The sequence below is a fragment of the Hetaerina americana genome, unplaced genomic scaffold (genome assembly GCF_022747635.1).
Source record: "Hetaerina americana unplaced genomic scaffold, ioHetAmer1.1.p SCAF_4, whole genome shotgun sequence".
Taxonomy (NCBI): Eukaryota; Metazoa; Arthropoda; class Insecta; order Odonata; family Calopterygidae; genus Hetaerina; species Hetaerina americana.
In genome coordinates, this window is record NW_027286985.1 from 33,956,850 (window position 1) to 33,971,513 (window position 14,664).

Genomic DNA, 14,664 nt, shown 5'->3' on the forward strand with positions numbered 1-14,664 from the left:
GGAAATTCATGCGTAATTTCGTGATAATTCTACCTTTTTCATATTTTTTGCTAAATAATTGGTGCATGCATATAAACAAGTGTTGATATTTAGTAGATTGTGGTGTTTATTAAGTGTTCTAAAAGTACGAAGGGAACTGTTTGACGATTTTGTGATATACTATACATGATTATTTGTGATCATAATTGATTACTTAAATGATTATAAATGGACACCCCGGCGAAATCTATATATATATATATATATATATATATATATATATATATATATATATATATATATATTTATAAATTGCAAGGCATAAACAATAGACTACCAATTGAAAGGTAAGGTCAATTATTATATACTAAAACTTGAAAATGGGTAACTTGCCCAATAGTTCTGATAATATCTCATACGCGTATGCACAAAATAAATACTCTGGAAACTAAAAATAGTAACGAGATCGTGATAAGAAGTCACCTGACTTTTTTACCGAATGTTTTTGAGTTCTCGGACAATATATTTCTATTCCTCTTAGTGTTTAGGTGTAAATATTTCATGTAAATGTCTATGGGAATATTTAAGGATATGCGAGTGAGTGAGTGATTAAGTAGGGTCCACGTTATACTTACGACATGATCTGTCTTACTATTATGGTGGTGGTCTATGCTATTAGTGGTTGTGATTCATTTTTATTCCTTCCTATTTCATATGCATGCGAACTTGTGCAGTGGGTAAAATTACCATTGTGCGACGTGTTTTAAATTAAGTTTTCTGCTAACATATAAATAAATATATATACATGTGTGTATAAATATATATATATATATATATATATATATATATATATATATATATATATATAAATACACACACACACATGTATATATGTATGTATATATATATATTTATATATACACGTATGTATGTGCCCACCATGCCTATCTTTAAAGGATTTTTTGTGGATATTCTTTCCCTTTTCCTCACCCTGTGAACATCCTCCCTCTCCCTTACCCTTTCCACCTAGTGCTTGCACCTCTTGTCACTCACCTTTTTGGTAGTTCGCGGGGTATTTGTGTAGATGGACATACCGTAGATGCAGAACTCTAAACTACGTATTTTATCTGAAGTGAAAAATTCCATGCTGACAGAAGCCACGCTTTGATTTTATTCACCTATTGTTGTTGTTTGATTTTATTCACCATCTTGTATATCAATTAAGAAAGGGTTATTTTCTGTCATTTTTAAGTGTTAATTTCCAGTTATAAATGAAGGACTCATCTTGAGTTCGTGCCGAAGTCGGAAACTGTATGACCATTTATTTGATGAGAGGAGCCTGACAAGTTAATATAACTTACCTATCCTTTAAATTATGCTTGCACTACCTATATCTTATCCCATTGTGCGTATAATATAAATTTCAAAAAATTTCTCTTTTTTATTTAATAAACCTCCTAATTTTGGTTGCTAATTGTGTATGTTTTTTTGTCTTTTCAGGAGAGAGTTCAAGCCAAAGATCCCCCATCGTACTACCTAAACAAATTGAGGACTTACTTGGATCCCAAGGCCTCAAGGAGTTCTAGGGTAAGTAAAAGACTTTTAAACTTATCCATCATGAATTAAGGTATTGATATAATTCCAGTTACTGTCATTAACTAAATCCCCATGCAGTAGCTTAGTCATCGAACACTACGAAGCAAAACCCTAGCACATTGATACAAATTTACGAAATGGTTTGGCTTTATCAAGGCTAAAAAATGGGGCAAAAAGTCGCGAAATTTTCTGCATGGAACACATCACAGATCATTTTTTACCATGGACTGTGTCCTTTCAGAGGTGGGGATCGGAATCCGATCATCATTTTATTTTTTATCGGTACTTGCAATATATATCCCATGGCTTTCACGTGCCCTCTGACCTCTCTTTGTATCCCTACTCTGTTTTTTTACTGGACGGTTCTTCAAAGGGAACCCTTTAGCCATGGAAGAAAAATTCATGCTGACTGGGTAGATTTTGATCAGCTATTGATTGATATTTTTGAATAAGTGTTCGTTTCGTTAAAATGTAAAAAAATTGTATTCAAACCCTCGATGTGTGTTGGAAAAAATCATTGGCATATTTTAGGGTTGGAATTTTTTAGTATTCAGGGAATTTTATGAACGTAACCGGCATGGCTTAGTTACGCATGGCATAGTTTTGCTTAAAGTACGCTCTTTATATCTAGAGTTTCATTTTAAGGTAATATAGAGCCTTCGTGTCGTAGGAAACATTATCCATGCATTCGTTTTATTTATAAGCTCGTTTTAAACTTTTTTATTTTTTTTCCAATTTAAGCTTCATTCAAAATTCTCAAAATAACTTGTAATGGACGCCCAGTCCAGTATAGAATCACCACGCTTTATAAATCTCGAGGTTAGTAGCAATTTCTCCCATTTATTAAAAAAACTGAGATAATGTTAGCTCTATTTTTTATCGCTTGAAATTGAAAATTAGAGACGACATTAGTACTCAGTGATTCTTAGTTGTAGACATAACCTATACCTGTATGTTAAGATGCTATGCTGACTTCTTCGAAAAAAATGTTAACGGCCAATTGAAAATGTTGATGGAATTTCACATTTTTGAGATATGATGACTTTCTGTAAAGACTTGTGTCAATATATGTAGATATTTTTCCCGGAATGATCAAATATCGGCCTGTTGTTCTTAATATTTTGAATTTGTGAATATTTGAGTAAATCAGCAAAAATGCTATTGCATAAATACACACTCCCCTCTTTATTGCGTGCAAGTGAAACTCGGATGTGACGGCATAAGCTTAGATGTCGATTAAATGCGGCGAGTCGCGATCACTTGACGATTGTTGGCCGTTAAACTTTGAGCAGTAAGGCGTATGGAATAATGAGTGTTTCATGATAAAATGTGGGCCGGTTGCACCAATAATAGACGGGAATGAGATACATTTTTAATGCCGTTTTGATCGTAGGGAAAGACTGAATTATTGTTCAATCACCAAGCACGAGAGAAAGTAAATACTTTGAGAGGAAAGTTTGGACCGAGAAATTGATGTGTAAAATTGGTCGAAGGGACTCGCAAAACGAGGAATCATGGAAGTATCATGAATAGGAAAGCATGCAAGAAACTATTTATGAACGTATCGGAGTCGGAAGGGTTTTGCAAGGATAGAACAAAAAGAAATTAATTGGTAAAAGTGAGAATGCGTCCTCTTATAAACTAAAAATCTGATTTTTAAATTGAACTTACGACGAAACGGAATGACAACCAGGTAGTACCTTAGCTTTAAACTACTTCCATTCGTTCTCTTTCTAAAAATATACAGATACAACGTTTGAAACACAGATGGCTACCCGTAATAATCAACTCCGTGGAATACATCGGTTTTTCATAAATTTCTACTTTTCAGGGGCGAATGAAAATTTTTAGGTGGGCGAGGTAATCGAAAATGTTGGGGGGACCGTTCCCGTGTGAGACAATTTCGGGTGTTCTGGTATTCTTGCGCCAAAGGCATATTTTGTTCTGCCATTTTTTTTGCTGGCGCTCGTGTAGCGTGAAATTTATAGTTTTCGTATTTGGAATTTGGTGTAATTTTTTTATAAGTAGTGATTCCATACTTTATGGCATTTGTTCTCTTTAAGGCTGAGGATCGTGTGCTAGCTTCTTTACGCATTAGAGTCGTATATAAACTTCAAAAAACTTCTCCCGAGCATAGAAACCTCTCCATTATTTTTTCCGGTCTATAAACTTTTCCCCATCCACTGATCCCTCCCATAAAATTGGAAAAGAATGACATTAGCTCTGTATTGTATTGTACAATTCCTGGCTCCGAAACATTTCCCATGTTCACCAGAACTCCACCTCTCGGAATTCGTAGCTTAAAGTATGGTTTAGATCCAGATAAGTATCGGGCTTGCTCAACGCGAATGACCACAACATTGGAACAGCCATCCAAGCATTTTCGGCGGTCGTTGTCTCCACTAGCAGCGTCGAACGGACGTTGCCATGGCTACGCAGCTGGAATTCATCACGCGGTATGGATTCTTTGAACAATTTCTGGGGAAATATGCAGCCGTTAGTGAATGAATTAATATTATCATTTCCGGGTCACGTGTCATTGACGCAATCGATTCCGATATTGCCAGTGAGCCCTCTGGTCGGCGGCGTCTTTGATCTCATCTCCCCCTTTATCAGATTAAAATAAACACCCCCTATGTGGGCCAGTTGAAACTAAGGGGAATACGTTTTTTATTGGCCGCACTTGTCTCGTACGAGCTTACGGAACGATATCACGTCGCACGTCGGGAAAAATTGGAAGTAATCTTGTTTGTCTGCGGTAATTGGTCTGCGCAATATATCCTCCCGGCGCGGTTAGAATTGTTTTAACGCGACGGAAATGGGATGGGACTATTAAAGGGAACTAGGTTAGGAACTCTAAAAAAGAAACCTCTGCTAATTTTAAGACTTTATATTCCTGCACGGCGCTGGAGTTAACTTCACTCGCTTAGGTTTTACGTCCTGCAGTGTACAGGACAGTTGGATCACGAGGATATAATGAGATAGTTTCCCGCAGTAATAAATTTAAGTGCTCCTTTATCTTTCGTGCGTGGTGCGATCACAGCCGCACCAAAGTTATTCTCCCCGTCACTTTAGGTAGGCCTTGTTATGATCTGTCATTCTTTCTGTACCAAATACATGATTTTCCTCCGCTAACCGTATCAAATTCTAAGATAGAATTTCTTCAGTTGATTATTATGATGTTTTCCTGACTCAGTAAGAGAATTTGGTTTACAGATTAGTACATTAATCACATTAAACAGAAAAAAAGTTCCTTGTAATGCAATCGTTTTATAAACACTCTTGGAAGTATGAAAACTTGAAGGGAGACCTCGAAACCATTTAGGTCATCTCAAGCTGTAAGATTTATCCAAAGGTGCATTAGTAACAATTTTCTGTGATACTTAAAATAATTTTAATGGCTTTCCTCCCCTTCTTATTGATTTAATAGGGTCTCTTAGAGTAGTGTGTCCTATTTATATCTCTCCATTATTTTTTAAATTAATTTATGTACCCTGCAAGCCACCGCTTGGATGTGTGGCAGGGGGCGAAAGCACACCAGACTTATTTTGACCCGGATATGACTCTACGGGCAATGTTATTTTGTTCCTGCATCGGTCGATCAGTTGATTTGATCCCAAATATAGGTAATGTTTTTATTTCTTTAAAAAAAAACGTATGCAAATCCTTTAGAAAATGTGTCCCATGCCATTAATAGTATCTGACCCCGGATTTAGGCCGATCACTTAAAATTCTTGAGCATATTTTTGGAAAAAAATTGATTTGAAGGTAAGCCTACAGTAACTTGTACTTTTTTATTTTTAATTGAATAGGTTAAGGAATTGTGGTAATAATAAGTGATTCATGCCAGAAGGTATCTTTTTTGTTTGCATGAATCTAACATTCCACGCCCTCAATTTACCTCCCCAAATTTTGTCAGAGTGATTTAATCTTATTATTAGTAATTTCGTTGCCTCCATATCTTATGAAAGGCACTATTACATTAGTAAAATAATGAATACTACTGCTTCTCATATCCTTTCCAATATCATTGTGATTCCACGTTTAAATAAAATGGTACATCATGAATTGTTTCCTGAAACCTACATATAGTATAAGCTTTTATAGCTCGAAACACATCGTTTTGAGTGCTATGCTCATCCAAAAATGTTTTTATCGCTTTTCAAATCACTGCTCATATAATGAACTACCAAAATTGCGTGCAGTGATGTTCTGTTGCTTAAATGAGTTAAAGTTCCCAGCGTGGGTGAAATCGTTGAATAAATCTCTGTTTACGTAATCGGAATTCAAGCAGTTGAGCATCAGAATACATCATGGAAGTATTAGTAAATATCTGTTTAGTTTACGTGCAAAATTTTAATCCACCCTGGGGTTTTGATAGAAAAAAACAAAAAATAGGTATTTATCAATTTAAAGTTGATAGGGCCTTCTTTTAAATGTCATGAAATTTAATGCTAACTTTTATTCTTTCGAAACTCTGTCTAAAACTGAGAAAGATTAGCATTTTTTTATATATTTAAGACGATTGGTGATTTTTTCATTACGAATTTCTACCGAACCACATCGTTTTATATTCCGGCAAAACAATAGATCAGGCAAAAGAGGTGACTTTGGACTTTGCGGTGAATCGGTGTTCTGGTACCTTCTCGATATCGCAGCTTTTGATAGCTCCCGAGGCGCATCGCCCCGTCATCTGTGGGATTTGTGCTTATTTCTTTTACCAATGCAGCGGTGGACATTCCGTGAAGCCTGTAAATATTTTGGCTGAGCGTCCCGCAGGCAGCCCCATCATTCTTCTTTTGAGAACTTCAAAGTTCCTGCTGGGCATCATACCGCACGTGGCGTTCGCCTAAAAATAAGCGCCTAAGTTGATTCACTGGTTCGCCGCAATGAACCTGTGACGCGTCATTTAGGCGTCTCTATGTCCCTCTGGAAAAAACTCTTTTTAAGTTGAATTTAGTGTATCGGTGACGAATTATTAAAAAGCCATCGTCTGAGGACTTCTCTTTATCAAAAACGAATCGATAGAAAGGATGTCGACTGCAATGAACGAGAGTCGTTCATTTTTTATCCCCTCTGTTTAGGTTCTTAAAAACTTAACCAAAAAAGTATTAGTCTTATGAAAAGATGTAGGTTGAATGGCGTCACCCATCGACTAATTACGGGTTGCACTTGTGGAAGTTTAGTTCTATGCTGAGACGAACATATTCCCAGCTGCCTGCTAAAAAGTTGATTTTACGCGGCTGAGTGTAGTTTTAAGAAATCCAACATAATTTAAATCGGAGAGAACAATTTAAAAAAATCAGCATAATCTCGGGATTCCTAGTGCTCTAAAAGTTACAAAATGCAGTGTCAAGACAGCAACGAATATAACTGAAGTGGACTTAAGTCTTGGCATCAAGAATATCCAGCCAGTTTCTCACATTTTCTGCGTAGTTTTAAGCGGTTATAATTAGTGCTCTACAATTCGATTTCAGAGTGAAACACAATCGACTCCGAATGGATAGCGATGATATTAATGGCGAAGCAAGACTGAAGTCTTCTCACGAGAATATTCGTAGCTTGACTGACAGTGACTCTAGATTCTTTCAGGATTGTCTCTCATGTTGCAACACAAAAATAAACAAAGCAATATTAAGTAAATATAGTCGAGAATTTGATAATAATAGAAGAATAAGAGGGAAGAGTAAAAAACGAAATTAATAAATAAAATCCAGTTGGTGTTGCGGGCATATGATATGTTTGCCCAGCCGTGTATTCCTACGCCAATCAGTTCGCTCCGTCGGAATGCCTGTGAAATTTTTGTCGGATGAAGTCATGAACGCCTTCGCACCTGGGCCGTGCAAATGAACGGGATCGTAATCGCCCCGTCGTAGGAAGTCGAAACGGATGCTACCGCCTGAAAAGGAGGGCGCTCTTACTACAACCATTCCGCACTTGCACTTTTACGAAAACTTGTGTGATTACGAGTATTTTCCTTTCGAATTCTCCCATGAATCCTTGACCCCTTCGGTGTCTTCTCACAACGTACCCTGGTCGCCTTGTTTCGTTATTCGTGTTATCCCCACCCCCCCAAACCCTCACCGTGTGTGAACCCTCCCTCCACCAGTCCTTGCCCACACGAGAGGTTATCCTTTTTCGTCGCGCAGGACACACGTGTGCGTGGGCGGAGCAGTTTCCGAGATTGGAGAGGAGGGTCGGAGAGGGACGTGGAGGAGTTGGGGTGTGTGGATGGGTGGAACGGCGGGTCGGAATGAGTGTTGGGGGGGGGGGTTTCAGTCACTTTTCAATGGGTTGTTTATGATCTCTCATCTGAGGGAGGGGAGGAAGCAGGATGGAAGAGGGATGGGCTGTGCGGGGAGCGAGTGTCGAGAGGGAGGAAGTGCGGCAGGGAAATAAAGCGTTGAGTGGGCATTGTTCAGGATCGTGGTCGTTGAATGAGAAAGACCAAGGTCCTCATCCTTCAGGTTGCAGTGCGTGCAGAGTTCTTTTCTCCTCCTAGTCCCTTAGTCATTGGTGCAAAATGAATCTTGGGGAACTCCGAATCCTTGTAGATTCCATGTACCAGGGTGTTGACGATATCATTTTTGTATCGGTATTATCGCAGAGTACTGCATGAATTAAATAGTTCAGATATATTTTAAATCGCTGGTCTCCAAACCTTTTAGATCGCGTACACCTAAGACAGGAAAAAATGGATACTGCGGACCTGCGCTCATACCTATGCAAACACACATATACGTAAGTACGTATTTCATCAACACTTAAAAATAAAATGAATATGCATCCCTACGAATCGACTCCCACGCCATACTCTGGAGATTACTGGTACCAGTAATATGATTTGTTACTCTGTAATCGACTATCTTGTCCAACATTCAGTGTTTTAACAGTATGTAGGGTCTTTGACCTTTTTCTCAGGTATCTTTTTTACGTTGTTACTGCTTCGGGCAGTAATTTATCTTCTCTTGCCATGATATGGCCGGCAAAAACAACGGTTTTTGGAACAACCTCCTGTGCTGAAATGAAATAGCAATAGCATAAAGATATAAATGAGATAGATGAAGAAAGAAGACATTTTTCTGAGCTGATACACAGGATTTCTGGAATTTCAACGGATGTTATCTATGTGCCAAAACAAAGATAACGTGTTAGAAATTGTTTCGTCCCTTGATGCTTGGTTTCCGGGTGACGGCAATATTAAGCCTTCATTCTCTTGAGTTGACGGCGTAGTGGCATGCATAATTGGAAGGAGAAATGATCGTAGCATATTGCCCCAAAGCCCTCAATGCAACTTGTTTTGTGGCAATTAATTCGAAAATTACTGTAGGATCAACTGCACCGTGTAAACTCGTGCGGTGGACCCGGAAGCATCACATAGCCGTTGACCGGATGATGTAAGGTAAAACGCAACATTTTAAGCTCTGGGAGAGTGTAACGAAGGTTGGCTTGTATTTCGGGTTGTATCTCCTTAGGGTCCCTTTCTCTTCAGAGTATGCAAATGATTTTGGTTGAAACTCGAAAGCCTAGCATCCCGCGGCACACATTCATTTAAATCCATCTTGTATTTATTCTCAGACCACGCCCCTGGGATAATACCGTGTACTTCCGAAACACCCCGCTGTTTTCAGGATTCTTGTTGAAATTAACTGTAGGAGAAATTGAATGTCACTGAGACCAACAGTTGTGCGCGCAGATTTTGTTTTCGGTTTCAGGGGCCATGTTCATATTCACCATTTTCCCTGGGCTTTCGTGAAATATTTAATTTAGGTATTTTCGTTGAAAGTGATGGAAGAGGAACAAAATTTGAATTTTGTCCGTACTTGGGAAATTTTGGCGCAATTATTTGTTTGAGTTTCTTATTGTATTAATTTATTATATTTGGATATGGTATTGGTAAACTTATCTTTTTAACTTGTTTTTAAATTTTCAATCCCACTTGTGTTCATTCAGAAGCTTAACAAGCAGCTGTGGTGGTAGACGAAGTGATTGCTAATGCCGTTTGCTACGTTAGTGAGTAACTGTGTGGATAGATAGAAATGACAACTTGAGTGTTCGTTAGGAAAATGGAGAAAGTGATAGATGAATTAATAGCTGATTAATAGGGTGCACTTAACTAATGATCCATTTTTTACGTATCTAGCGGACAGTGTGTACTGCTTTAGATGAGTGTGCACTGTGCCCGTTGGGAAATGTTCGTTCAAATATTTAGATTGCTCACAAGTGTGTCGGAGGAAGTTTGATTGGGCCATTTTATCATGTGAACTCTTTGAAAGTGTTCAGCTTGTAGCACGAGACGTCTTTCATTAGCTTTAAACTCAATATACTAGTTCTCCGATTAAAAACATGAAGTTAAAACCCTTTCATCCGTTGTCTGGATCTTTTACAACGCTCCGCAGTAAAGGCGGAACCTTTTGCAACTACGAGTCCAAAAAGAACGCGAAAACACCTTGCCGACGCGAATGCCGTAAATGTCATGAGGGGCTTATCTCGTGCCGTTCTTTCCGGAAAAGGGATTACCTCGTTCGAAATTGAGTTTCTGGGTCTTAAATCATTTCCTTTCGTGCGGAATGGGTGAATTTCATCGCGCGTCTAACGAGAGGACGTCCCCGGAGCGGGAGGGAGGAGAAGGTAAGACGCTTCCTCCGCGTTTATGTCGACAGGTTCCTGTGATGCAATTTGTGTTCCTTAAAGAGGTGTGAAAACGAGGCACACACGCCTTGCAAAACGTTGACACGCATTCAACGCCCAGAGACGTTCAACGTCCTCGTGTAGGTACGGATTTTTCTCTGAGCCAACCGATGTCATATAAGTCTGGTGTAAGGTACAGAGTTGATGGGAAATAAACGTCAGAGCGGTGTAGTAACCCCTTCATGACCGGCCAGTCTTAATGAATTTTGAGTATCACGCGTCCAAGTTGAATTTTGGTACTTTGCCAACTGTGTGGATAGATACTTTAGTTTTCGTTCTAGCAAATATCTGTGTTACATTTGATAGAATGTTGAGAATGCTTATTAGACTAGTTAAAATCCTGGGATTAATTTATTACTCTTCATTGAAAGTTAAAAAGTGGATGAAGGGGGTTATGACCGGCAGTGGGATGTTGAAGACTGTAATTGACGGGAGAATGTTTGGCAAGCGAGGAAAGGGAAGGAACAGGATAGGGATGTTGGACGGGATGAAGGAAGGAAGAAAGTACTCAGAGCTGAAGAGGGACCTGATGTAGAGTAGGATGTTGTGTTTTGCTAGGGGACACAAATTATTTAATTAGTAATTATGTCCATCCAAAAACCTACCTTAACCGGTAGAATACATAATAATAAATAATAATAATTGAAAGTTATTTAATGTCTCGAATAAATTCTAAAGCGTGCTTTTTCCCCATCGTTCAACGCCTTTAAACCCATAATCAAACATGATCTATAATTGGTTTTGACTAAAGTACAGTTGTATCCAGGGAGAGAAAGAGAGAGAATTCGGTGAAAGTTAATATTGTCATCTGCATGAATATTTCTTCATTTTTCTTGTGCGATCGAGGATTGTTAGATTCATGGGGCCAGCAGCTAGAATCAAGGTATCTGATGTTTGTTTTTAAACTTGTCTATGAAACAGTGCCCTCAGTAACCTATATCACATGGTTCGTTAATGTTCGGTACTATAGGATACTCCTCAACCCTTAAGATATTTCGGAAACCACTCTCCGGCTTGACGATTTGTAATTCTAACTTCGTAAAGGACAGAAGTGGAAAAAACGAGGCGATTCCATATTTTTCTGAATATGGAATATCTGTCGTCAAAACTTAATTCCTTTGTTCCGTATCCGTGTGCATTATTGAAACCATTTTTGTAGTTAAATTTCTGTTACCGTATTATTTCTGTTAAGGAGAATGTCGGGGGTTGGGATTGAGAGATTATTAATGTATTTAGGTAATGGGTACTCAGTCAATGATATTATTTTTTGTACCTCAGTGGGCGTCGTAGCGCTCAGTTAATTATAAGCTTCAGAAAGCCTTTTTCTTTAGAAAGAGGATGTGGCCAAATTGAGGCTTTTGAAATGGATGTATTGAGAAGGGTGGAAAAAGAAAATTGCAACGGAAACGTTTTAGGTAGGTTGAGCCTTGGAGGGAGGTTATCCTCGAAGGGGGGATTCGATTTAGGCCCAGAATAGCGTACATTTCTGAAGTCGTACGGTTACCCCTAAATGAAAACATCGTCTTATTTAGCATACAATGGAGTTTACGTTAATTTATGCTAACGCTTAGTATTATGCGTATTTTCCCCGGGAGGGACTATAGAGTGGATTATTAAATTTTCAATTTTGAGTCATCTCTTCGCTGCAAACGTAAATACCCGGGGAAAACCGCACCAAATTGCAACTTATTAAAAATCTTATATCCTCCAGGGATCGCGCCAATAAACAGAAGAAGTCAAAATGAACGGGATGATTTAAAATATTTGGTAGCCTTTTATTAGATTACGTATAGAGAAAATCGGTTTTGAAAATATTGAGAATAGCTAACGTAATTGAGTTGAGGATTTCTCTCTCCAAAATGAAATTCTGCACCAATCATTATCTGCTATATTCTGAACTATAAACTTTGGAATTATAGAATTATGCCAGATTTTGCGTAATTTTTACCATTATTTTTGGCCCAGAGTTTGGCGATGTAAATTGCGTATGGTGTGCATTCTATGCGTAGTAGAGTATTGCTCTTTGTGTATTGATTAAAGTTGGCGCCGTGACTAAGAATGAATAACTTCTACCGTAGTATTGAAAGACGAAAACGGTCATCTAATGTATCTTATTTCAAAACAGGATCTTTGATGCCTTGAGTTAGGTACACGTGAAAATCTTACGAAATTCTTGAACTGAACCCTTAAAGGCTGATGAGACCATAAATTAATTTTCCTGCCATTTATTTGTGGTTATTTCGGATATTTAATGATAATATCATAGTCGCTTGTTTCCTCTGCATTTTCTGCTTTTATTTTTTTCTTACTTTCACATATTTATTCAAATATACCCTGAATAAGCTGAAAGAAGCCATTTATTCTCATTTTGGTTTCCATGTTTCCTAATTGATCTTGTCCACCATGTCAAAGGAATGAAAAAAAAGGAAAAATAGAAATTTTCACCTGAAACTATATGGAATTACAGGGGAACTTTTCCAGCATATTTGGCTAACATCCTGTATCAGCTCAGTAAGATTTCTGGTACCTTAAACCGGGGGTCAATCAAGGTGGAGTAGCTCTGAGTAGTAACTGATATTACCCATTATCACGAGGTTATGATGCCGAGAAACCTCTCTCCCCTCCCCAAGAGTTAATCAAAATTCAACGATTGCATGTAAAGTATCATTATTCTGTAACAAAGCGTGGCTTCATAATACTGAGGAATCTTCAGGATGTACGGATAACCAATATGCGTTATTACTTTCTCTGGTTAGAACAGCTTTAGGTGAATTTCGGAAATCCATTGTGATCAAAGTGGGCGTGGGGGGTTTGGTCGTTCTCTTCTCTCCCCTCCTCTTGCTTCGTGAGTACGTCATTTACCTAAATTAATTGGTTGTCCTCCGTTTAAGGTAGATTTTATATGGACACAAACTTAACACCGCAATATATCTTAAACTCGCCTATCAAGGCACACCCTGACACTCAAAACTGCTTTAAACTCTTCTTAAATTCGGCGTATATTGCACCTCCCTTCGCTTCGGCCGATATGCCAATTCTTTTCCTACCCCTTCCTCGTTTGCATAGCATTCTCCCCTCTATTAGTCTTCAACAATCCATTGCCTATCAAAATTCTCTTCATCCACCTTTCCTGCCTCCTTTGTATTTATCCCAACAATCCTCTGGTACTTCTTTTATTTTACTTTCTATTCAGTTTACCTTTTCCACCCTTCCCCACGCCCACATTCCAAAAGCCTCCAAATTTAAACCTATCATCTTGTTTCAATTACCATGCTCCCACGCTGTAAAAAAATATGTTCCATATCAAAGTTTTGACGAATGGTTCTTAACGTCCTTACTTGACGTCCCTATCATATAGAAATCCTCCTTGAGAAAGCTTCTTTACCTAATGCAATTCTTATGCCCCCAATAATTTGACCATCTTGGTCCAACACACTTCCAAGAGAGGTAAACTGTTCTACCTGCTCCAGTTTTGTCCTTCCAATTTAAATGTTTAGCTTAGCCTACTTCCTTCTCAAAAACTTCATAACCTTTTGTTTTATTTACCATGATCTTCGTTCCATGCCTTGCACACAGAATTTCTTAAGCGCTCGGCAATGATTGTAACCCCTTGACTGACTGTCTAACTAAGTCTTGATCGTCTGCGACTCGAAATGATTTTGTGGATTCCTCTCCTACTTTCGCTTCTACCTCCGGCCAACCCCATGCTTTTCTTGCCATGAACTCCTGATGTACAATGGTATAGTATTGTATGTATATTGAATGGGGGGCATATACTTAGATTATTTCAGTAACGACGCTAGCGCAGGTCTTTTTGAGATGCATTTTATTTCGTCACGGAAAGGAAATGGAATTAGCATTTAAAAGAAATTGGATAATAAGAATTAAAGGGCTCTTATGCGTAGTCAACCGCGAAGGAAAACAAGCGTCTATAGGCATTTACCTGGCTGGATGTGCTCGTCGTCCACGGTGAGGGATTTATGTCCATCCCTCCTCCGGATCACGGGGGATGTAAAAGAGCGAGCGGAGGGAGTGAGCTGTTGGGACCGCTGCCGCCACTCAGCGTTTGGCCTGATTGAATTAGACCGCAATCCGTCAGATGGCAGCACCAGCCACGCAACGAGCCACTTTCCGAGGAGGCAGGTTGTGGAGCCGTGGTGGGAAGAGAATGTGGTGCCGGTGGGAGAGAGTGAGAGTGGTGAGGTTTGGCTCCTCTATATAGCTCCCTTTTCCGCCTATCTTCTTCCCATCCTCCAACCTTACGATCCCTCCACACGCACCTTAACTTTACCCTTTCCAGAACTAAAGTCCCGCTTAACCCTCCTAGGGCATTACCTAGATTCAATGTTTAGTGTCAGAATGATAGAAAGACTTTGCGTGGAAATAAGCCAATTAACC

At 38.8% G+C, this 14,664-nt stretch overlaps 1 protein-coding gene across 1 annotated transcript in view; it reads left to right on the forward strand.

The window, feature by feature from the left end:
• Frl (formin-like protein) overlaps positions 1–14,664 on the forward strand; it is a 489,166-nt gene that overhangs the window by 422,989 nt on the left and 51,513 nt on the right. Inside the window, exon 3 of the mRNA XM_071590308.1 lies at positions 1,480–1,566. Coding sequence (XP_071446409.1) covers positions 1,480–1,566 — 87 coding nt within the window. The remainder of the gene's footprint in view (positions 1–1,479; positions 1,567–14,664) is intronic.